The sequence below is a fragment of the Pipra filicauda genome, unplaced genomic scaffold (genome assembly GCF_003945595.2).
Source record: "Pipra filicauda isolate LSUMZ 115617 unplaced genomic scaffold, ASM394559v2 scaffold6_size6359152_pilon, whole genome shotgun sequence".
In the NCBI taxonomy this organism is placed as follows: Eukaryota; Metazoa; Chordata; class Aves; order Passeriformes; family Pipridae; genus Pipra; species Pipra filicauda.
In genome coordinates this window covers 4,063,982-4,087,142 of record NW_024104865.1, presented here as the reverse complement: position 1 = coordinate 4,087,142, position 23,161 = coordinate 4,063,982, and the positions used below count along the sequence as shown (strand labels likewise).

Sequence of the window (23,161 nt, the reverse complement as noted above, 5' to 3'; positions counted from 1 at the left end):
AGCATTTAAGCCTTTGACCACAGACTACAGCACACAGGTTTTATGGGTTTTAAACTGTCTAAATAAAGAATTAGCTATTTCATCTATAGCCATTAAGATATCATTTTCCTGAGGCAGTAGCTCTCCCATTAGTGGTTAATTCACCTGTTTCTCCTCCAGACAAAAGTAATCCCCTATCTTCATTGTTAGCCCTCCCCTACTCACTCCCACTCCCCTCACGTGAATGAACAGTGCCTAACATCCAGTTAGGAGAAGATGGAGTGTTATTTTCTTAATACTACAAATGATACTCTTTGTGCTTATTCAGCAGGGCCCAATTAAAACACTGAATACTCTCAATGTAGTAGGTCATAATTTTTTTTCAAATTTTTTTTATATTTTCAGGCACACGTTTTTCCTTTGTAAGCAGACTTTTTAGCTACCAACACTCATTAAACAATGCAGAGTAGAAGACAAAGATTATAGAGGAGATGTTAAGGTTTGTTGGGGGTTTTTTCTCGTTTTGGTGGGGTTTTTTAATTTTAGTTAACTAAATTATTCTAAGAGGATATAATCTTCAAATTCATGTTTATTCTATTTTTAAAGCAAAACTAGTTAGTCCTACACAAGTTAATGGGAGTTTACCCCTGCATGACAGACACAATTTATATTCTTTTGGGGAAAAATTAATTTCCTTATTTTCTTAAAGCTAATTTTCTTATAACACAGCAAAGCTACACATACCATCCTTCTGCTCTACTTCTTCTGCTCGTGAAGCACATGGAGAACTCTGGAGTATAGAATTCACATTTTCCTTTGTGCCTTTTGGAGACACAGGTTCTCGTTTAACTTGTACTGAGGAGTCAGGAGCATCGGCAGGTGTGCTGCCAGAAGACTGGAATGATGATGGCATGTTTACATGAACAGAAGATCCTAGTGGAGGTACAGAAGAATACAAAGGGTCCAAAAGGGGCTGGAGAGGGCCTGCAGGAATTAAGTCAGCTGCCATCTGAGATTTGCTGTTTCTTCTCTCACTTAAGACACTGCAGGGAAGTTGCTCTGAGAGTTCAGAAGGTTCATAGGTTTCTAATGTCAAGAGACAAAATAAATAAATAAAAAACCCAAACAGAACAAAAATGTTCATATTTTACAATAAAATTTACTTGTGCCAAGAGCTCATTTCTTGCAGACACACAGTCAAGGAAGAGGAAAATTTGACAAAAAGCCACTAGATGGCAGTACCAAAATTGACAGATCACACTTGAAATGAAGACCTCATTTTGAAAGTCTACAATTTTATTGCACAGTTAAAAGGAGCAGATTCAAGAATATGAGAGTCAGCATTCTGTTGTAGTTTTATGGTATCTTGTACCTTGTAGCCCCTGTAAGATCTCGATTCTCTGACTTCTCAGCGTGCTCATTTCCATTGTTATCTGCAAAACAGTTGTGGTTTGTATCAGTTCTACTGATTTAACAGGCAGTTTTTCAGGCTGCTAACTTGTAGTTCAGACAGTTTCAAAAACCCACTGTTACCTGTTGCTTTAATACAAGGAACCGTTGAACCTCAACATATGCAGCCTGCAGGGCAGCCCTAGCCTGCAAGAGACTGGTGTCCACACTCTGCAGGGACTTGCTTAATTCTTCTTCTCTCAGCGAAATAGCCAACAACTGGTCTACCTGAGAACGTTCTGAGAAAGAAACACAATGCAGAGTGATTGTACTGAACAGTACATTAAGATACATTACACATGATACCACAATAAATACTAACACCTCAGAATGTAAAAATCACATAAATTAGGTCAAGCATTAATAATCACACAAGAAGCTGAAACAGAGTATTTATGCACAGGAATAGCCATGTCTACATGGAAGAAGAGCACAGTCGAGTATTCCTCTTTACAGGATCTCCACTTTGACTCTAGTAACTATTTCCATCAAAGTTTTGCCAGCAATGATTTAGTTCAGCTAAACAAAGTAAATCTCTTCCACAAAGATCTTTTCTTGAAGTACATGTGTACATGAAATACAAATATACACCTGCCATTAACATAATCAAAAGGCAAAGGCAAATTCAAGCTAAACAAGATAAATTACTCAGTTAATTCAGAAGTCAAGGAAAGGCTGCTTAAGAGAAAAAGAACCCAAAAATAAAAAAATAGCTACTATTCAGGATCATTTTGGGCCATAAGACTCATGTTTGCAATCTCTTCAGAAAGAGTCTCTGAGCACTGTACTCAGTAAAAGCTCCTTCTATACAACTTCCTAAAGACCTCAGGCATTACAGATATTCTCTAAACAAATTGAATTTCAGTTTGGTCACTGTCTAGTTGCAGACTTAAAGCCAACTACACATGATGTTAAAGCAAACTAATGGGAAATAGAGATTTTACTAAGTACAGTGTGTTATTAGTCTCTATAATAGATGCTAGTCATTGAAGACAGAGGCTTATAAACAACCCCACCTTTACAAGTAGTGAAATATTAGTTCCCACAAGAAAATTCACATTAATTGCTCTGCATTCCAAACAACTGTTAATATCAATAAATAAATAACAAAAGGAAGAAAAATGGAACATTTGAAAGCCATCTTCCGGACCCCAAAGCTCCCAGATGGTGTTGCAATGATTTAGTTCCCAAAGAAATATTTGGCCTAAAACACAGATGGTTCATTTTGATATATGGTGATGCAGATGTGTTAGGCATGATTGAGAAAGATCTGTCTAATGCCAGAATAAGAGTTTTCTTCAGTCAGGAGCAGGAAGGAGCTAGGCATTCTACATTCATTTCCATTAAGAACAGGGAAGGAGGAGTAAAATTAGAAACTGTTGCCAGAAATGTCAAAAACAGAACACAGAGAAAATTATATAGAGTACAAATTTTCTGGTATTACCACCCAGAATTGGAAAGGGAAACGTGTATGGCAAATTAGAAGGGAGCGATGGGTGCTTCTCCCTTCAGAACTTCCATCTAAAGAGGCAACAAACCTCAGTTCTCTGAGCAGGGTAAAGCAAAGGTCCCATCTGCACAACCAGGAACATGAACTGCAGGCAGAAACGATGCACATAGCCTTTTCTTAGAAAGAACTTCTGACAAATAAAGATACAAGTCCACAAAGAAGAACGTGTTGCAGACTTGTGAGCAGTTTACCCTACGACCTTCATTAAGTGGTCAAGAAGCACCAAAGTAACATTAAGAAACTAGTACTTCAGCCAAGCCAAAATACTGCTGGGTGTTTTAACCTCTACACCAGATGCATACATATATGAGATATTCACTCACCTCTTTTACCTTTGATTTTTCTTCTCTTATTCTTTCTTTCTAGACTAGGGATTTCAGGAGATGATCCCTCCTGCAAGTAAAATCATATATTAACAAGTTACAAGAACAATTTTGTCTAAATCAAAAAGTCAAATATCCATTGTCTTTTCAACCATTACTTGTACCCACGGAGAAGAGCACACAATTTATTTTCCACATTCTTGTATAACTCATCCTTTGCTCTGCTTGTAAAAGAGGGAGGACAACAAAATGAGTGCCACATTTTCATCTCAAGTAGGAAGAAATATTAAATAAGACGATAGCCTTCTCACTCAAATGTTTAAGACCACACCTGAGTCAGATTTTTTGCTCTACAGTTTTAGTTGAGGATTAAACAGTGAGGAATTAAAATTATTGTTTTCTGCATATAGCAAAGCCATTTTGAGAATTTGATCAGAAACATTTTTTTTTACCCTTGGATAAGTCCAAGACAGGACTGCAAAATAAATTTAGATTTAAGAATATTATTTTAAGTATATAATTTCATAAAAAGGTTTGTCTTTCCTTGCTTAACCACAAAATCAGGAACACCTAAGGAAAGCAAATTTCTACTACAACCTAGCTTCCATTTAAATTGGGAAACATGGAGATTATTGCTACAAAACCAAATAGTTCCACAGAAATATTTTAACAGCTCTTGTTTACCAACATAGAGTGCCAGGTACCAAATCAAATAAAGAGCATTTGTCATTCCTACTAATTAAAAAATATTATCAGAAGTTCTGCACTAGGAAGCAGAATGGAACAAATTCTTAAAGAAAATTAAGTCAAACAAGCAAATTAGCTCGTTGTTATCAATGTACAAGGCAATGAAATGGAGAAAGTCCTCTTTGCAAAGACCATTCCAAGGCTGAATGACCATTAAAAGGGAAAATAAATCTTCAGGGCACCAAAGCTGGACAGAATTGCACACTTACTCCAGTTGCTCTCCGCTTCTTTCCAAGTCCTTGGCTGTCATTCTGTTCAGTTCCAGATGTGCAGCTACTATCTGTAGCTGCATCTATGTTATTAGACACTGCAAGAAGTGAAGTACTATTTGAAGCTGGACGATTCTCTTCTGAGATCTCTAGTACATTTTGTTTTTCAAGAAGAGTTGTTCTCTTCTCTGGGCTCTCCTGGTCTTGTTTTGTGAGGCCTGTGATCTCAGAGGCAGCCTCTAGGCTGTGACTTCTTCCAGTAGTCTCAGTTCTTTCAGACATAAAAGGTGACAAAGTAAGAGACGATGCCTCTGTCTCCTGTTTCTGGTCAGCCTCAATGTCAGTGCTTGCCTCATATCCAGATGTTATGTGATGTGAGTGGCTGGCTGCAATTATTTGCCTTTGCCCACTTTCTTTTATTTTGGCTTGTTCACTGAAAAAGCTATAAGCAGAAGGATTTCTGTCTGCTATGACACTGCTTTCAGAAAAGCTACGTTTTCTGGCTGAGCCAGACACTGCTAAGGAAATCCCTTCCCACTGGAATCCTTCCAGAGTAGACAGATCAGAATCTTCACTGAATTCTAGACCCTCTTGCTCATTTTGAACAAGAGGCACCATTTCTATGCCAAACCTTTAACAAGATAAAAAGAAAAATAAATACACACGTTACAAGCCAGCTAAATACAGAGAGAAGCCTTTCCCTCCCCCAAATGCACAGTAGTGCATTAAGAGATCTGACAAGTCATTACACTGGTATTCTGTGCTTTCTACCTCATCTGGCAATGGAATAGCTTTTGCATATCACATAACCAGATTTAGTGGCTAAGAACTGACAGCATGATTTTCAAGTCAGAAATCATGTTGTTACAATTATTCCAAACCAGTTTTGTGCCTGTTCAAGGTGCTTCAAAAAACTTCAGGTTTAAAGAAACTTTCAAAAATGCAGTATTATGTAAATGCTTCCTCTAAATACAAAAGCAAACTGTGTATCAAAATAAAAGATTAACAAATGAAAAGGGAGCATTTATAGTGCCTGCAGCAATGCAAGCATTTCTTGTAGTCCTGAATAAAAAAGGAAATAAGCAGCATTGTTCCCATCCTGATGGCATTTTTACATTCTTCCAATTACCAGAACTGGAAAAATAGACATATTGTTACCATCCATATTCAGACATTAAAGTAACCATTATGAACTGATCAGAATGTATTAATCAGATTACTATTACTTACCTATGGATAGACGTTCACAGCAGCAATGATGAAAACACTATATTATTCGTATATACAAAAGATCATGGTATAGCAAGCTTCATTATGAAGTCTGAGTTTTAAGATTTTGGAGTTCATTTCAGATATGGAGAAAAATAACCCTCCCCCCTCAACATACCAACCTTGGTAAACCTTTGCCAAGTTCCTGTTTCTTCTTGGTTACCTGCTGGATGACCTGATCCCAGTTTACATTTCGCCGGGAAGCACTAAGAATCTGCCTGAGGGTGGGTTTAAGCCCCGACTCCTTCTCTGCCTCACTTCTCCGATGGCCACTCACATTCCGAATGCGCCGTGCGTTATTGAGATTGGGTTCTGGGACATGTGTCCCAACTTTGCTCTTCAGACTAATATGCCGTGTCAGATCTCTTTGCAGAGAAGCAGGGAGGCCAAATTTGCTTAAATCAGGAAGAAGGCCTCCTGACTGGCTTCCTCCTTTTTGAAGCTCATTATCTGAAGGATTTTCAAAACCTTCCATTTCAAATTGATCATGTGACTTGACACACTCTTCATTCCCTTCTCCATCCTGCGAGGTTTTCAAATCCACATGCAAACCATCCTGACTGTTTGATGGAGAAACCGTGGGTTCTATCCAAAATGTAAAATTTTCTACTTCAGCAGAAGTAATACTTGAAGCAGCTAGCTTTTCATCATCTTTCTTTTCAGAGGTGGCAAGTCTACCTTCAGGAGTGTCACAGGGTAAACAAGACCTAACAGAAGAACCCAACTTGTCAACACTTGCTTCTGACTTCTCACTTCCCATTAAATTATCACCGCTCACATCTTCTAATGAATCTAGTCTGAACTCCTTCTTTGGCAATGCTTTCCCAGTTTCTTCCCTATTCTGGACACTCGTATCCTTGCAAGAGCTTAAGGGAGCATTTTGCAAGGAATGGTTGGACTGAACATCTTCAGGATTTTGTTCTGCTTCACTTAAGTTATTAACAGGCTCTCCAAGATTGCTACCAAGCACATCTTTGTTGTCATGTAAGTTACCAGCACAAGCACCATGCAGCTTTGATGAATAAGAGGAGAAACCGTTTGTTTCCAAGTTCACTGCATTCAAATGATTCTGTTCTTCACTACCAGTTGAGGATAAAAGAAGCTTGACATTTTTTAAGAGACTGCTTGTGTCTTGCTTTGTCAAGGATAACTTCGTATCTGTGATATTCAGAAGAAGGGATTTCAGTGATGGCATCTTATTACTTCCGCTATCATCTTTGTTAGGCTTTTCACCACTGGAACAGTCTTTCATTACCTGGCAAGAATCAAGGTGATCTGAGGTTACATTAGAAGAGGAAGATGCTTCCTGTCTTTTAAGTTTTGAAAGGCTAACACTGACTTCACAAGTTTTTCCTTTCATTGATGAATCAGTAGAAGCCATAAGTACAGAATCCATTTTATCTGGAGTTTTAGAAACATTATCTTCAGACCATGGTTGCTGCTCTGCAGCTTTCTGTGATGGGTAGGGAGTCCAGCGATACGTTTTATCTCTGGAAGGACTGACGCTTTTTCCACTGGCTCTTGAAGTTTTGCTTTCTGGTTGCTTTGACGTACCAAAATCCAACGCCCCCTCAGAAGGAAGCTTATCGCTAGTAAAATCGAGCGAGTCACTCCTATTTCTTCGATTCCTGTATGGCAGAACATCCTCTTTCTCTGGCCGCTGCCATGTATACCTTTCCTTATTGTATTTAATTGGCTCTGATGAATAGGACTCTCCTGAGCTTCCAAAATTCCAGCCATTTGCACCATGAGGACTCGGTTTCCAGTTTCCTCCATAACTCTTGGAATTCCAGCTAGAAAAATGACCTGTTTCCTCTGAGTGCCAAGTAGAACTTCTTTCTCTGGCACCGTGATGCCAATTTGATGTTCCTCCTCCTCGCCCACCTGGATGCCGAACACTTCCAGAATTCCCATAGTTATGCCAATTTGAAGAGCTTCCTGAAACATTCTGGTGCCACCCAGAGCGCCCCCTTGGGCCACCTGAATGTCTGTTTATATTGAGGTTCCTCTGAGAGTGTGAAAATTTGCCTTGTCTAGGACTAATATAATCATCCTTTTCCCACTTCCAGTCCCTTTGCGATGCATTATGATGATGCCACGATGACTGATCATAAGCTTCTCTTTCTTTGTAAGTAGCTCTTTCTTCTCTCCTTCTCTGTGATCTCCTGTCATCACATTCTAATTCTTGGTTTGCACAGCTTGGTTCAGCTTGCCTGCAAAACAATTGAGAAAAACCTAAACTCTGATGCTATTCTACTGAAATCCAACAACCCACAAGCCTTATGCATTTTATTTGCACTGGGAAGAAAATATTTTTTTATTATTAATTATAAAAAGAGAGATGACATATTGAGCTGCTTTGCTGTTCAGGCCTCTGTGGTGTTTGACTTTCCAAACTAATGTTGTACCTTTACTTAAATACAGTAATTTCAAAATTGCTCTTACAAGACCAACTGATTTAGCACAGGGACAGTTCAATAGACTAACTCTTAAATACTTCTCTTTACCTTGAAAGATAATAGTCCTTTTTATTTACTAGTTATCGGACTAATAAGAAAATAATAAAAAAAAGCTTCTTCATGTTGTATAATCTTTGCAAGTTGAACAATCTTGATAGATGAAAAATTCATTAGCAGTGAGATAATTATTTTTTCTGAAAACTATTATGCTTGTGTTAGATGGTGTAACTAGAGTGAACTGAACAGAAAAAAAGCTAGGCTGGAAAATCAGTTATTCTACCCACTGGAGAGAACAACTGAGATGATGGTTCAGTTTATAAAGTTTAAGTTAAAACACAAATATAAAACATCCACAAAAGTTGCTCCTGAGATATAAAAATATTTTGTCCTGTTTTAACCAACAGTCTGTATGAGCAACGAGTCTGTATGAGCCTTGCAGCAGCACTATCTCCTGCCATTTGGATAGTACTTGTGCTTGGCAACTTACCATGAACACATGGCAAACTATCATGTGCATTTAAAGACAAATGCTACCTTCATAGTGACAGCTATTCTCAGGGTCAGCAGTCTAAATATTCAAAGTATTTATTCTACCAAATGAGGAGTTTTTAATCAAAAGTTTTTTTCAGAAACTGATTACAGAAATGTTTCATTCTGACATTACAGGAATACTTCCATTCTAGATCCCTGGACAAGAAAGAAAACTTTCACACCACTGCCCAAAAACTATTGATTTGAGTAAACTCAAAATTCATATTGCATCACCCTTTAAGTTTTCAATACATTCTGGTTCTGCTAAAAGATTACTGAATAATTACTCTCTAATGGGAATTGGTCTACTGTGTAAAATAATCTGAGCTCTAAGACAAAAAACTATGTTTAAGTGACACAGTAAATTTTAAGAGCTGAGTCAACTAGATTATGATCTAATGGAAACAATTTTGCTGAATTAGTAACTTAATCCCTGTTTCTCCCCCTTCTCCAAAGAGCACCCAGCAGACAGATTTTCTAAGATTTTAGTTGCCTCAGAACAACACTGTCCTGACAGCATTGCTCCTCTACCATAAAACCAGGAAAAGAGACATTTTTGCTATCTACATTGACCAATACGAAAACATTACCATTGTGCAGTACAGAGACACACTAGAATGATAGAGTGGTGTCAAAACCAAATAATCTCAACAGATTTCAACACCTGGAAACACTAATTCAAATTTCTAGCCACAGCAAGCAAGAGCTTCTTTCAAAAGTCATACGCCCCTTTAATACCATTGCCATGCCATAAACCTACTCAAATAATATATTCCCAACTGGAACATCATACAAGCAATGCACATGTGCAGAGCCATGTGGAAAATAAAAGGCAACACTTACTAGTCTCTGCAGCCTTCTATTTCATAGTGAGCCAATAGACTATGTTTAACTCATGGTAAGCAGCAAGGTAAAACAGGTAAGAAATTTCATGCAAGGATTATGGGAACTCAGTGTGACATTGACAAAACAATCCAATTAATTTTAAAAACAGACAGATTAATGTTTTATAACAAAACATGTTCAGCAACAGTTTCTAAAAGGCCAGGTTCTTACAGACATCCTCCACCCTAAACAATATTAGCATTACTGTCACATTTATTAAACCTTTCAGTCAAAAGGGTGTAATATATTAAAATAAAAACATTAGGGCTCTCAAAACACAAGATACAACACTGGGGACTCTTTTTACCCATAATAGAAAATACTGATACTTCTTTACTAGTAGTAGCTCAACAGAACAAGAACATTCAGCAGAATCATATTTACACATTTAAACTATGATATCCACACAGGTCCCTTGGATTGTTCTCACAACAAGTACACTGGCTACAGGTAGTTTACATTTCATGAACACCTAAGCCTTAGAGTGTATCTTCGCTGTGTTAAAAGCAATTCTGTACCTAAGAGGAGAAAGGAAAACTCACCGTTCCTTCTTTTGCTTGATTAGTTGAATGAGTTCTTTGTCAAGGTATTCTTCTTCTGCCTCTTCTTTCTCTTCCTCTTTTCTGTCATGGGCATTAACATTGTCTTTGTGCAACTGGCTGGAGATGTGCTTGGCATATGATGACAAACCCACCAATGTCACCCTGCACACCCGGCATTCATGGTTGCTTTCCCTAGGAAGAGAGGCAGAGGGTGGACTTTCAACTCTGCCAACAGGCATGGCAGGCACCTCTGGTCTTACTTTGTTTCCTCTGAATGTCCTTGAGTTCACGGCAACTAGGTTTTGTTCAGTGTATTTAAGTTACTTGAATTCTCTAGCTTTTTCTTTCAAGGTTTAGTTTTTTGATGGTCAATTTTTAAAAGATTTTTTTTCCAACAATCAAGAGGTAAGAGACTTGGTAATAAAGCTGCGTTAACTGGGAGGAGGAATTCTTCTTGAATTGTTGTACTCAAAATCTTTTCAGAGGAAACATAGTGAGCGAGGAGGCAGAGTGGAAGGCTTACAGAGCTAGCAGGAGCTCTGAAGCCCTTCCATGGTGCCAGCTGCACTGGGGAAGCCTGGTGACAGCTTCTACATTTAATCCTTGCCCTGAGCCTTCCCCCAGTGAAATTTAGAAAAGGGAGGAGGCAGTACATGGATACAGCCAATCCTGATACAACATAACCTAAACTGGGACAGCTGAGACTGCTGCCTGGAATCCAAAGACTCCACAGCACACTGAGTGATAGGAGGGTGTCTTCAGTTCACTGTACTTTATTTGGTTCAAGTGTGCATGAAGTCTACTTTCTACTTTAGAGGACTTATCTTAAAAAATACAGAAATTATTTCAGCTGGAGAAAGTTGACAGCTGTGTTAGACAAATGGCTTTACTCATATTTCAGTGAATACTGGATTAAGGTTACAAGATTTTTTTACCTTTTTTCTTTTTAAGAAATTCATACTTCTAAAAATACCATATTTGTTCTTCAGACAAATGCTTTCAATACTCTAGTGTTAAGGAAATACGTTGTTACTAAGAAACCTAAACAAGGAAAATATGTTCACCAGGTAAAAACAAAAAAAAAAAAATCAGAAAAAAATTAACCAGAGCATAGTCCACTGCAAATAACTCAGCAGGACCAAGTTAGGACTCACTGAGTGCATCCACAATACTTTTTTCAATTCTGCCAGCTAATAAAAGTAGATCTGCATGTCCCCATGGCACACTTGAGACCAAATTCTTAGAATGGAAGTTTAATACCAACACACGGTTCATGACTGAGGTCAAGAAAGTAGGATCCATAAAGGAAAAAGACAAATGTCTTTTTGAATCCTCATTTTTTCTAGGTAACAGTTAAAAATAAAATGAGAAAAAGATGAAAAGATGCACCTTCACTCAAGATATTAAGGCAACATCCTTATCAGAGTGGTTAATGAAGTGTCAGCAGCTATGTTTTATTTATCAAGGATATCAGTAGTTTTCCTACTAATGTAGTTGAGATATTTAACCAATGCAGTCATTCACACACAGGTAGAAAGGATTTCATTTTAAACAGACTAAATATTAAAAATTAGAATTTTTATATTTAATTATTTTGTATATTGCAGCCCAACTAATTTCAGATTAAACATCTGGATAAATTTTTTTTTACAAGGTCAGTAGCTTCCAAATTTAGTCTGTATTTTCCAGAGTTGGGTGTACTTCATTTTGCACACTTCACACTCACTAATAAATATTCAAAGCCCAAATACTATATATTTTACTTTGGGCTATCTCATTAATCCAACAGAGATAACCAAATCACTAAATTTACTAACGCTATTGGAAGAACCCTCTCCACACTCATAAATAGCACAGCTATGCATAGCTAGTAAGTCTTATTTTTAACTTATGTCAGCACACAAAGCTGAAAACTATATTCTTTTTACATAATTTCAAACAGGACACCTCAACAAGAAACATACCCCAGTGGTACTAATTAGGTTTTAGAGAACAATCCACATCCTTCATAAGATCAATGGTTCGATTCTTCCATAAAATTTTTATCATCTTCATTTATAGACTAACTAAATAAATGCAAAGTTGTATTTACTTTGGACAAAGCCAGTGATTTAGCAGCTGGCCTGAGGACAAAGAACTTGTTTCTATCACTTCGAACTTGAGAGTTACTAATTACAAAGTTGTAGTTCTTGTACCAACTGACAGTCCGAAGACTCAGGTGGCTAGTGACTAGACTTCTCTGACTGCTGTTAATCTACATGAGCCCAAAGAAAAAACAACACTATTTTTTTCTATATGAACAACTGCTTTAATTGAAAATGAATTGGTTAGGAGTTCACTTAAGGAAATTTAGACTTCCTTCAGTTCTTTTCTTTCCTTATCCCCATTAATACCAGCCAGAATTAGCACACTCCATGACACACACTGATCATGTCTACACATTCCCCTACCATACGGGAACACCACATAATCTTAGTTGTTCAACAAGGCAGCCAAAAGAAGTTTGAGGTAAACATGACAGAAGTATTCTCAATATAAAAGCAGCCAAGAGCTTTATTTACTAGATGTGTACTTCAGATTGTAGACTCAATGTTCCCCATACAGCTACTTCGTTGAAAAGAATATACAACAAAACCAAAAAAAGCCCAGATAATTTTGCTTCCTTCTCTGCCATGCCCCACACAGTGGGGTCTTGGGAGCTAGACATGTTCTGCAGATGTGGCTGGATCAAGTGCATCACGCCAGCTGAGATCTGTTTTGTTGAGCATGAAAAGGATTTCTTCTGTTAATGAACAGCTGGGGTGGGGTTGCTCCAAAACCAGAATGCTCTCTGCACTAGAAGCTTTTTGGCTTCTGGTGAGCTAACTTGTAGAGCATTTCTGTTCTTCTAACAATTATTTTGAGATCAGCTGAAAATTTCACTTATTTTAGCATCTTATCTCTGGTGAACAGGAGTCTACCTTCCCAGGGTATAAAACACATGTCATGACACGATGAATCTTCCACACCTCTAAGAGTTGAAAAGAGGATTACTTCTTAGTCCTTTAAAAGGCATTTAAAAGAGATTTGCCATTTCCATATAAAGTTTGTGCTGCAAGATGATTAAAAATTAGATCTGTAGATCAAATACTTAGGTATTTGATAGTATTTAATTCTCTCTGGCTATGTCAAAATCCACATACCTGAAAATGCCTTTATACTCTGGTTGCAACTTGATTCCACATTATTAGGATGATATTTGAATATCCCTTAACCAGAAAGAAAACACCATCCACCATGGTAAAATCCCTTAACCACACAACTGGACCAGGACAGCAAGCGACAAGGCAGTCACTCAAGCAGATATCAGTCTTCTCACAGTGCTTTAAAAGATTAACATCTGTTTCTACATCAATGAAAACTTAAAAAATCCCAAAACATTTTAAAAAGGAAAACATCAGTGTTGATGATTCTGCCAAAGGCAGAATTCTAGTGCTTCCAAGAAACCAAGCATGAAACTGCCTAGAATAATTTTATTTCACTGCAGTCCAAGAAATGCAGATGAGCTTTTCTGTTTGCCTCCTGAGTTCCTGGCATTAAGAGAACGTGTTCATTGCCAGCTTTATGACAAGGCATCCTATCAAGTGATACATAAAAATAAATTGTGCAATTCTGCTTGTATGGGAAATACGTCATGAGCTCTTCCAGAGAGTGACATACTAAATGCACAGAGAGGAAGGATGCAAGATTGTTCTCATACCTTCCCTTCAAGTTTTCAAGTTCTCTGTGGTGAAGCATGCTTCTCATGTGTTCTTCCATCTCCTTCAACATGGGAAAAAAAATAAAATTGGTCAAAACAAAACGGTAATATTGTACGTGAAAAGCTCACTTTTGAGAACTCTCCCGCTTTGCACAAAGGTGTGCTCCACTCCTATAGGGCTGTAGCAGTTGCCATTCCTGTTTCTGTGACTGTGAAAGCACCAGTAGGCATGCTTTCAGGAAGTTATACGTCACCCTTTCTGCGCAAGGACACACAGGAATCCTTAACATTCAACACACGGAAAGCAGAATTCCAGAAGAAAGATGAATAACAGTGCAGGTAGTAAAGTTTATTACATTAATTTTTTACAAATTACTGTTGATAGTCATTTTAATTAAAAGTCTTATTGATACCACTCTTCAGAATCACAACACTTAAAACAGTTTTCCTGGGCAATCTGAGCAATTTCTCTGTATTTGTGTAATAATATAGCTGCAATTTCATCATCACATACAATTTTGCTCTGCTAGATGCACTTCAGAAACTGAGATCTCAGTTTGTTGTTTACAGCAACCTTAATCCATGAATTGCAGTGCTGCTATAATTAATTCCTGAAAGGGAGTTGCTGGAAGAGCAAGAACATTCATCACTCAGCAAAAACAAGCAGTTCAGAACATTTAACTTTCTTTTGGTGTTTGACTCAAAGTGTTTGGAAATCTTCAAAGAACAGATACTAATCACTGTCCTTCTTAGCCCTTGAAATCCCATATTCAAAGGGAAAGGAACATCTTCAACCTTGAGGACTTGTGTGAATTAACACACTGGCATTTGTAACATCTCCACATGCCATGTGGCTAAGCAATACATGAAGGTCCGCTAAGAGACACTCAACAGTTTCAACACAGACTTTGCAGTACACAGAAGATGCTCACCAAACTGATCCATTAATGAAAATACATGTTGTGCTATACAATTTCACTTTGTCCTTTCATATGGAAACACAGACTTCTCAAAGGGAATTAAAATAAATTGTGTATTACAGTATTCTTAACACATCACAATTTACAGCAAAATGACTGTCTTTTTCACTTTAGTATCTTTCTAAAATAATATAAAAAACTCGAAGACCTCATCATTTCTAGCATTCAGAATCAAGCATATTCACAGCTTATTCCAAGAAAGATACTCCAAAGCACATGCAAAAACATTCTTCGCAATAGACCTAGAGCAATATATACTTAGTAGATGGAAACTGCACTTCGCACAATTTTACAATGGAAGCATTTCTCATACACGTTTCACATTAATATTTACCGATACATGTAAACCATTGGTTATTTACCTTTTTTGAGTTGTACACAATGTGACACAATACACATGTTCGTTGCCGAACCATGCTTATTACTCTGGAAAGATCTTATCCCATACCTGCAAATAAAAATAATACAAAAATAACCAATGTTCAGGATGACTTTTTCATTAATCCATTTTACTAAGGAAAGTAAAAAAAGTTACTATTCATGAAAACATCTGTGCTGAGCTTAAGAAAATACATGCCTCTCATGCATAGTCAATATTCTTCAAAAAAGATAAGGTAGTTTTGAATAGTCATCTAAAACATCTATAACAAAAAGTAGCTTTCCATTTCTTTCATTTTGTTCCTTGTCCTCCAAGACAGAGCCCTCATTCTACAAGCACAGATCCGTGGGAATCCTCTCAGCTACTCAAATCAGATTAACAAAGCACTCTTCAACTAGGACGATGACAAGGAGAGAGGAATTGGGGAAACCAAGCAGGGCAAACTCAGATCTTTATTTTGGTACAGAGGAGGGCTCAAGGAAGATATTTAAGGAAAATGAAACTAAGGCCATTCATGATATCAAAGACCACCAGCCTTCAAGGCTTATCAATCCATTTATTCATAAAACCTAACATGATTTAATTTCGTATTTTTCTCATTAGCCTCTGTAAGAACTATGCATTATCGTGTACTGAAATACTGATTTAGACAGCATTTTAAGACACATTCTCTAATACCATGCTCTGCTTGGGTACCATATGTGTTTGAATCATTAATAAAACCTATTAATTTTCCCAAGAGTACAAGATTATTCAAAACTTTGCACCAGAATATTAAGCATTTTAACACTGATCTACTTAAGACTTGCATATATGCAAACGAAAGCAGCAGCAGGTCAAATTAAATGCTGTATGTATTTTATCATAATGTTTAACTCATCGGGGGAGCAATTAAATTAGAGAGGTACATAACTGTCTAAGTTATAATACGAAGCCAGGCATGCCTGTTTAAGTAACAGGGTATAATCTTTTCCCTTTTCTTTCTCTTAAAATATACCAAAATGCAGAATGATTGAGCATTACTGTCACTTTTTATTGACATGGTAGAGGTAGTTCCTCACCCTAAACTGGAAACAAATGTACCTTTTTCCTACTACACAAAAATACAAATCCTCTTAAGTTTTGCTATCTCATAGTAGGCAACTTCAGAGCTAACTTAGCTAATACTATCAAACTTAAACTGCAAGAGCCTTCATCAATAACTCTTCTCCACAGCTGACCCTACAAAGTTAGTTCTTATTTAACACTGACCTTCTGTATCAGGGGCATCAAAACCTCCAGATCACTAGAAGCTGTGAGCAAAGGGTAAGAACTGGATTTTTACCAAATCCAGATTACCTAGCGTTAAAGCAGCTCTGACATTCAGTGGTACCATCCGACTGTAAACAAACAAAAATCAGCAAGCAAAACCACACCCCTCTAAGTCCAAATTGTAATTCTTTGACAAGTAACTTTTTACCTCCAGATGTGCATGGCCATTTACAGTTAAGGTTTGCACCAGCATCTGTCTAGCTTAAAGGGGAAGGAACTGAGAGGTGCAATAGCCCTTGCACCTTTAGACAACATAGTTTCCTCCCTAAAAAAAATCTGCATCATCACCCCAAAACAAACACACTTAAAATACAACAGGAGATTCAATCATCTCATGTTCCCTAACCACCATTCTTGACCTCAGTGAAATACATGATAGTGTTTAAATATGCACTTTTTAGCTTCATCACATTGGCACCTGATGTATTTGAATCATTAGTAACAGCCTTTTATTTTGACAAATCACCCCCAAAAATGTATAACATTATTCAGAAGTTTGCATCAGCCTAGACCATATAGAACATTAGTATAAATTCATTTGGTATCAGTGATATGCATGCAAAAGCACCTGCCTTCATGGAAAGTCAGGATACAGAAGTACCCTGTTTTGGAACAAATTATTTTAAAAGCACATATAAAGAGCATAACTTGGTTTTAAACATGTGTCAGCTGAGACAGCAGTTAAGGAAAGTTAAAGCTAATAAGTAAGAGAAAATGAGGTATTGAGGCCTCATGATTTTCCATTAAGTTATTAGGCAAGCATAGCAGCACATCATCAGCATACTGTTTACACACAGATCTGCGCAGCTGCAACAGATCTAAGGGAATTATTACTGATCATACAGAAGTGACAAAGGTTTAGATGCCTATCCAACATAGGAAAGCTGTTTTAATGCAATTAATAAGGATGTACTCATGAAAAGCAAGGCTGCTAATCCTTGCACCAATTTCAGACACTTCTTTTTGTATTAAAATACTCTCTACTCCCCCAACATCCTTCACTAGCACTACTTTGTAGTTTAGTGGAATAATGCCCCACATGTGCTCAGGATCTTGTTCAAGATCACCCAAGTATTTACAGAATTCATTCTGCACAAGAGCGAAAGCAGCCTGGGACTTAAATCAGGAAAAGCAGGCCAGTTAGCACGTAACATTTAATAGCTTCCACCAGCAGAGCTAACGTTACACCTGTTTTGGCTAATTAAAATATACAGTAACTATACACGATTACAGGAAGAGTTTTCGGCTAACCGCCCAATCAACTGGGCGTTACTTATGACAGAGTACTAAAAATACTAATGGAATTCAAATGCTATTGGATGTCACTATGAAAAGGGAACTTTCATCTCTAAAGAGAGAAGCCTCAGAGGCATGGACTCAGAAGCAGAGATTCAGTAGATGCTACAGGGACTGGGAGAACATAGACAAACATCCTATTTCCAGATCACCTCTTGATTTACTGTCTTACATAGGTATAAACCACCTCACATCATTCTTAGCTTTCTCCCAAATCCTTCTATGAAACCCACGGCTCACTTTAATTAAAGTACTTCAATTTCCCTGCAAAAGAACTTCCAATCACATAATAAATCCATGGTATTTCCTCAGTCACTATGCAAAATCAACAAGAACCAGACAGCTTTTAAGCCCTGTAGTCACTGATAGCATTTAATCTCCTCATATACTGCTCTGTCCAATCGCAAAACTTTCATACCAAGAAACTTGAGAAACAAAGCTTTCTCTAGATAATGCAGACACTTGAATTCTTAGCAGCACCAACAAATCACAAACTTTAAATATAAACGACCTTCCGGCTTTTATCAGATTTAACACTTCATGCTTTTGAAATCACCAACTTGCTGTATAACATAGGAAACTACTTTTAAGCAACTTGAGCAGGAATACGAGCTACTCTAAAAAAATGAGAAAACTGCAAGCAAAGATAAGGTTTTGCCAAAAAAGACCCCCACCACAACCTAAGAGAGAAACACATGTCAACAGCAAAATGTAGAGCATTGAAAACAAATGAGATGTTACAACAACTTTCTGTTTTGAGGGAATGTAATTGTTCAGTGAGTGATTTTTTATTTGTTTGTTTTCAAGGGAAGAGATGCATTTTACAACGTCATATAAATGCAACTTGCCCAAAGCCTGCACTTGCACAGAGCTTTGGAAACGCCACACAGTTTTAATTAAATTAAGCAAGTCTGCTACAGAGATTTTGGAGAACAATTCTCACAAGTAAAAATAGTCTACAAAGAAAATAAGGCATTAGACCACTTCCTGCTACAGCATCCATTTGTCCACAGTTATTCAACCTTACCGGATAACATACATTAAAAATGTACGTCAAGATTAAATCCACTACAGATTAGTGGCTGAACCGTCTGACTATATAAAGCCACAAGTGCCATGGAGTGGGGCAGGCAGCCTGGCATTCCAGCTGCCTAGAAATTCTCAAGAGGCTTCAAAGAGATCAGCAGTGCTGGCCTGTCTAAAGGCCTGTCTAAATGCTGCATGTCCCTACAGACAGCAGTGGAAATGCAACACTTGAGAAGAACAAGAGCCTACAAATTCACCGTTCAGAATGTTCTGCAGCATCATATTCCTCAGCACCTCAAAGAGGTGTCATTCCTATTGCCTTAGTGACTTCTCTCCTGCAGCAACCAATTGTACACCTAACAGTTGAGTTGTAGAATAGTAACACCAATAATACAGAGGCCTATGCTCAAATTTCATCATCTCAAGCAGAATTTACACAGAATAAAGCAGCAACATTCACAGACTATCTTTTCTTCCCAGATTTGTTGCCCTTGAGGCATCTGAATTTACTATGTTAGTCTTACTAATTTCACTAATTACTTTAACCCTACTTCTGGGCACATGTGGGAGGTGCTTTAACCTTCCTTCCAAGATGTTGATCTGTTCAACTTAACCCAATCAACAGACAGAAACTTAAGGACTATAGTCAAGTCATTATTCTTCTCCAGCATGCTATCATGCAGTGTACAAACTGCTCTGTAATCACAGGTTTGTTTTTTTTAAATGTGGCAAAGGAGAAAACTAAATTACACATCAGTAGTTAAAATATTGTAGCAGAAGCCAAACTTTTAAGGTAAATTTCTCCCTGTTTTCCAAGACTTAATTTCACCCACATGACATACTGAGGGTACACTAGACCCCTCAGCACTGAAGCAGCACATCAAATGTTATAACTGGGAAGACAAGTGTTCAACTGTGTTGACACTGAGCCAGAAGAGAAGACTTAGCTAATAGGCCAAAGTTCTTTAGGTTCCTGTTAAAAGCAATAAAATTTAGTCCACTAACTGGCCTAGAAAACATCTAGCAGAAACTGTTTGAACACCATCCCACGAGTATGGCTGGTTTTTTTCACAATGCACAAGGAAGGTATGCTGGAGATAAGGACACTGTAGAGAAATACCTTAAACAGATCAGCACAGGCACAGGAACACCTGGCACGAACACAGTTTTCATTGACTTCTATTTTTATTTAATGTAAATCGAAGAACAGGACACAGACCAGAAGTATATATACACTTTAAGACACAGTCAAATTGCAATCTTTCTAATTCCCTATACATAGCAATGCTAATAATTTCTTAATATCTGAACTAAGTTTTCCTTGCTGTAAATCGAGATAATTTCTCCCTAGTGAAAGTAAATGCCTTATTGCTATTACAACAAATTTTTACTCATCAGAATATTCAGGAATATACTCTGTCCTAATCGGAATTGAGTGCTGTTCAGCATTACTGCTGTATGCTGTCACTTAGAACACTAAAATGCATATACCTGGAAAGCTTCTGTTTTCCCCTATACTCCCACTTTGTTTTAAGGTATATGCAAACTTGTTTTCTTCAGATGTTTTCCTCAAACATCACATTTCTTGAGTCTATTAAAATTGTTGTTCCTCTTTCCATCTAAGACCCCTACAACCACCTTTCGGAGTGAGGAATTTTCCTACCCCTACTACTGTTACAGCCTCAAATATAATTGAAAATTACTGAGACAAAGTCTTACTAAGAAGCAACATAGTGATCCACAAGATGTAGGAAAAATAACCAAATCGATTTAAATATCTCTGTGACTTACAAGAGAATTCACATTACCAGCTTATTCTGGTAACCTTGAGTCACTTTATAAAGGGTCTTCAACATACAGACCTCCTTAAGTATTACAGAAATACCAGACACTTAATTTGACACTTATTTCTGTAACATTTAGTTGTATTCTCTTTTTTCCTTCCTAAGGAAGGAAATGTCTCTTTCACTGATTAGAAGTTAAGAACAGGGACTCAAAAGTCACATCGAAACAGACTACTCTATACATCCCATCTATTGCAGTTCCATAGAAGCAGGTACCTGGCCTTGTCAAAATAACTCAGGCTCCCTAAGAAAGATCTATATAGACACAAAAGAACAAGTAAGGAGAGTATGCAGTCTGTAATTGGGCTTCCTCTATTTATACTGTCATTACAGAGTATGAAAAACCACTGGAGGGTGATTTGAGGCACTTGAATCAAGGTAGTCAGGTCACTCTTCAGTATGAGGAGCTTTCATGCCAAGAAAATTCAAGTTAAGGATCCCAAACATTAAGATAGCAGTCATTAATTGCCCAGTAATAGAAAGACAGGGATCTGTCTAAATGATTCCATCTCTGTAATGCAGTTTGTCCCAGGGCTGAACAAAAGCAGCTCCATCATCTTAGGACCAAAACGTAAAATAGTCTAGGACTTGATGAAAAAAAACCAAAAGTTTACACTACAAATATAAAAAAACACTTTTATAAAAATGAAGAAGTTACTTGCAATGCACAGTATCCTCTTACTTTGCTAGAATGAGCTCGAGTCAGACAACACCTCACATCTTATGACACCATCTGGTGGCAGAGTTCACAGAAGACAATGATCAGATGTTAAGGAGAGCTTTAACAATTTAAATGTGATTCTGAACAAATTTAAATTTGATTCTTGATATGTTATGAATTTTGTCTTTACAAGATAAAGTGGAAAGAAAAATTATGGAAAAATACCTCCATTTTACCTAGATAAAGTTATCTACAAGTCGTAGTACCTCTGTACACAATTTGGGTACGTATTTGGAGGATCATGATTGTTGTCATTCTTTTCACTGGATTTACAGTCCTGCATAAAGTAAGATGCCTTTACCTGGCATCTCTACAAATGCGTGGCATTTTTGGACATATGGACTAGAAGGTACCCAAAGACTGGTCACAGCAACCAAACTGACTCAAGTAACAGATAAATACAGTTCAGCTAAAACCAAGGACTTGTTCCAAATTGAAAATGCCAGAATATAGCATGTATTTAACTACCTTTATATTCAAAAATCAGTCATTAGTGGAACATACACAGTGGTGCAAATGTAGCTGCCTTGAATTGCCAGTTCAGCTGAAGTCAAGCAAGGACTTAAAAAAAAGCTAATACAGTTGCCTCTAATGGAAGAGACTTCAGGATAGGAATCTATTTTCCAAGGTAAGAAGTTACAGAGCCACATCATATTGGCCCTTAGAGCCATCAGTAGTAATCCCAAATATTGCAGTGCTAATGAAGATATACTTTCAAACTTCAGCAAAGCTATTAACCAAATTTTTGGAAGGCTTAAATGGTCTTTTTTTAAGGCTAGGATCTATGAGTTCAGCAAAACAGTCAATTAGCTTAATGTAGTAATTGAGGCTTAACTAAAAAAAGTAGCAAATAACAAAAGAACAGCAATACCAGCAAACACATAGGAAATGCAGACCCAGGAATTCATGTTGAAAACAAGGTCCAGGAAATCTCAATCCTCTTCTCTATCAGGTCATGCCTCAGAACCCATTTGTTCATTAAACCTGGACTTCAGCAAGGAGGGAAGATGAAAAGGAACATTTTGACTTGCGTGAGGACATTTTGATCAAACCATTATCAATGAGGATACTATTTATACTGAGGTATAAACTTGAATCATCAATGCCAGCACTATCCCATGTTTCATAAACTTTTATGAACTAAAGTTCATAAGCACTCCTGAACAGCTCCTAATATAATTTAAGTTTGCATGTGAACTACCCTGCTTGCAATGATGAATGATCACATGGTACCTCATGTTTCATCGTACAACTAAGGCTTGTTTCACACTGTAAGTCCTACTTCTTTTAGGCTACTAGATACTTATCACCACATTCATACATGATTTTACTTCGACACATTTTTTTAGCTGTATGCTATGAGGAAGGTAACTAAGCCATTCTACTCAAACCCACAGTTCATCCCTGGAAACACTGCTGGCAGGTATGAAGAGACCGCACGGCAGCTCCACATCTGTAACAGAGATCCTGCTCTAACAAAGCTCGGGTTTAGCAGGAAAACAAAGTTCAGGGATCATTGCAGCACTACAGCATGCTCACCAGGCAAAACAAGGAGCATGCCCGCCTCAAGGCAGATCCCCGCTGTCGCAGCCTCTCCGGGCCGCGTTGACCACGTTGCCCCCCCCAGACCCTCCCCTCCGCTAGAACCGGAGCGAATCCCACCACCCCCGGCCGCCGCCGCCGCCACAGCGCTCCCCGAGCGCTCTGCTCCGCGCAGCCCCGGTACTCACAGCTCGCACCCCTGGCCAGGGGAGCGGCCCGGCAGCCCATCGCCCTGCGGCACCGCGGAGGCCCGACCCGACTGCCCCACACTCGCCGCCCGCTCGGACCCGCGCCGGGCCCGCCCCGCACAGACCCGCGCGCGCGGCGGGGCGGGGACGCGGCCCGCACAGCCAATGGGCCGGCGGCCTCGCTGCACGCCGGGAGGCACGTCTGCGTGCCCGCGAGGGCTGCCGGGAAGTG

The 23,161-nt window shown here is 38.2% G+C and overlaps 1 protein-coding gene across 3 annotated transcripts in view; it reads right to left on the bottom strand.

Moving 5' to 3' along the window:
• Positions 1–23,161, bottom strand: part of ZNF106 (zinc finger protein 106) — a 41,474-nt gene that overhangs the window by 17,737 nt on the left and 576 nt on the right. For 2 of the 3 annotated variants that reach the window (XM_027748462.2, XM_027748489.2), the window contains exons 1-10: positions 22,930–23,018; positions 14,985–15,070; positions 13,643–13,704; positions 9,904–10,095; positions 5,609–7,699; positions 4,218–4,848; positions 3,262–3,331; positions 1,513–1,667; positions 1,352–1,412; positions 724–1,065 (exon numbers count right to left, since the gene is read on the bottom strand). In XM_027748462.2, the coding sequence (XP_027604263.2) occupies positions 724–1,065; positions 1,352–1,412; positions 1,513–1,667; positions 3,262–3,331; positions 4,218–4,848; positions 5,609–7,699; positions 9,904–10,095; positions 13,643–13,704; positions 14,985–15,038 (3,658 nt within the window). In that variant the 5' untranslated portion in view covers positions 15,039–15,070; positions 22,930–23,018. Of the gene's footprint in view, positions 1–723; positions 1,066–1,351; positions 1,413–1,512; positions 1,668–3,261; positions 3,332–4,217; positions 4,849–5,608; positions 7,700–9,903; positions 10,096–13,642; positions 13,705–14,984; positions 15,071–22,929; positions 23,019–23,161 lie in introns of those variants that run through there. The other variant, XM_039388958.1, reaches the window with a different exon arrangement.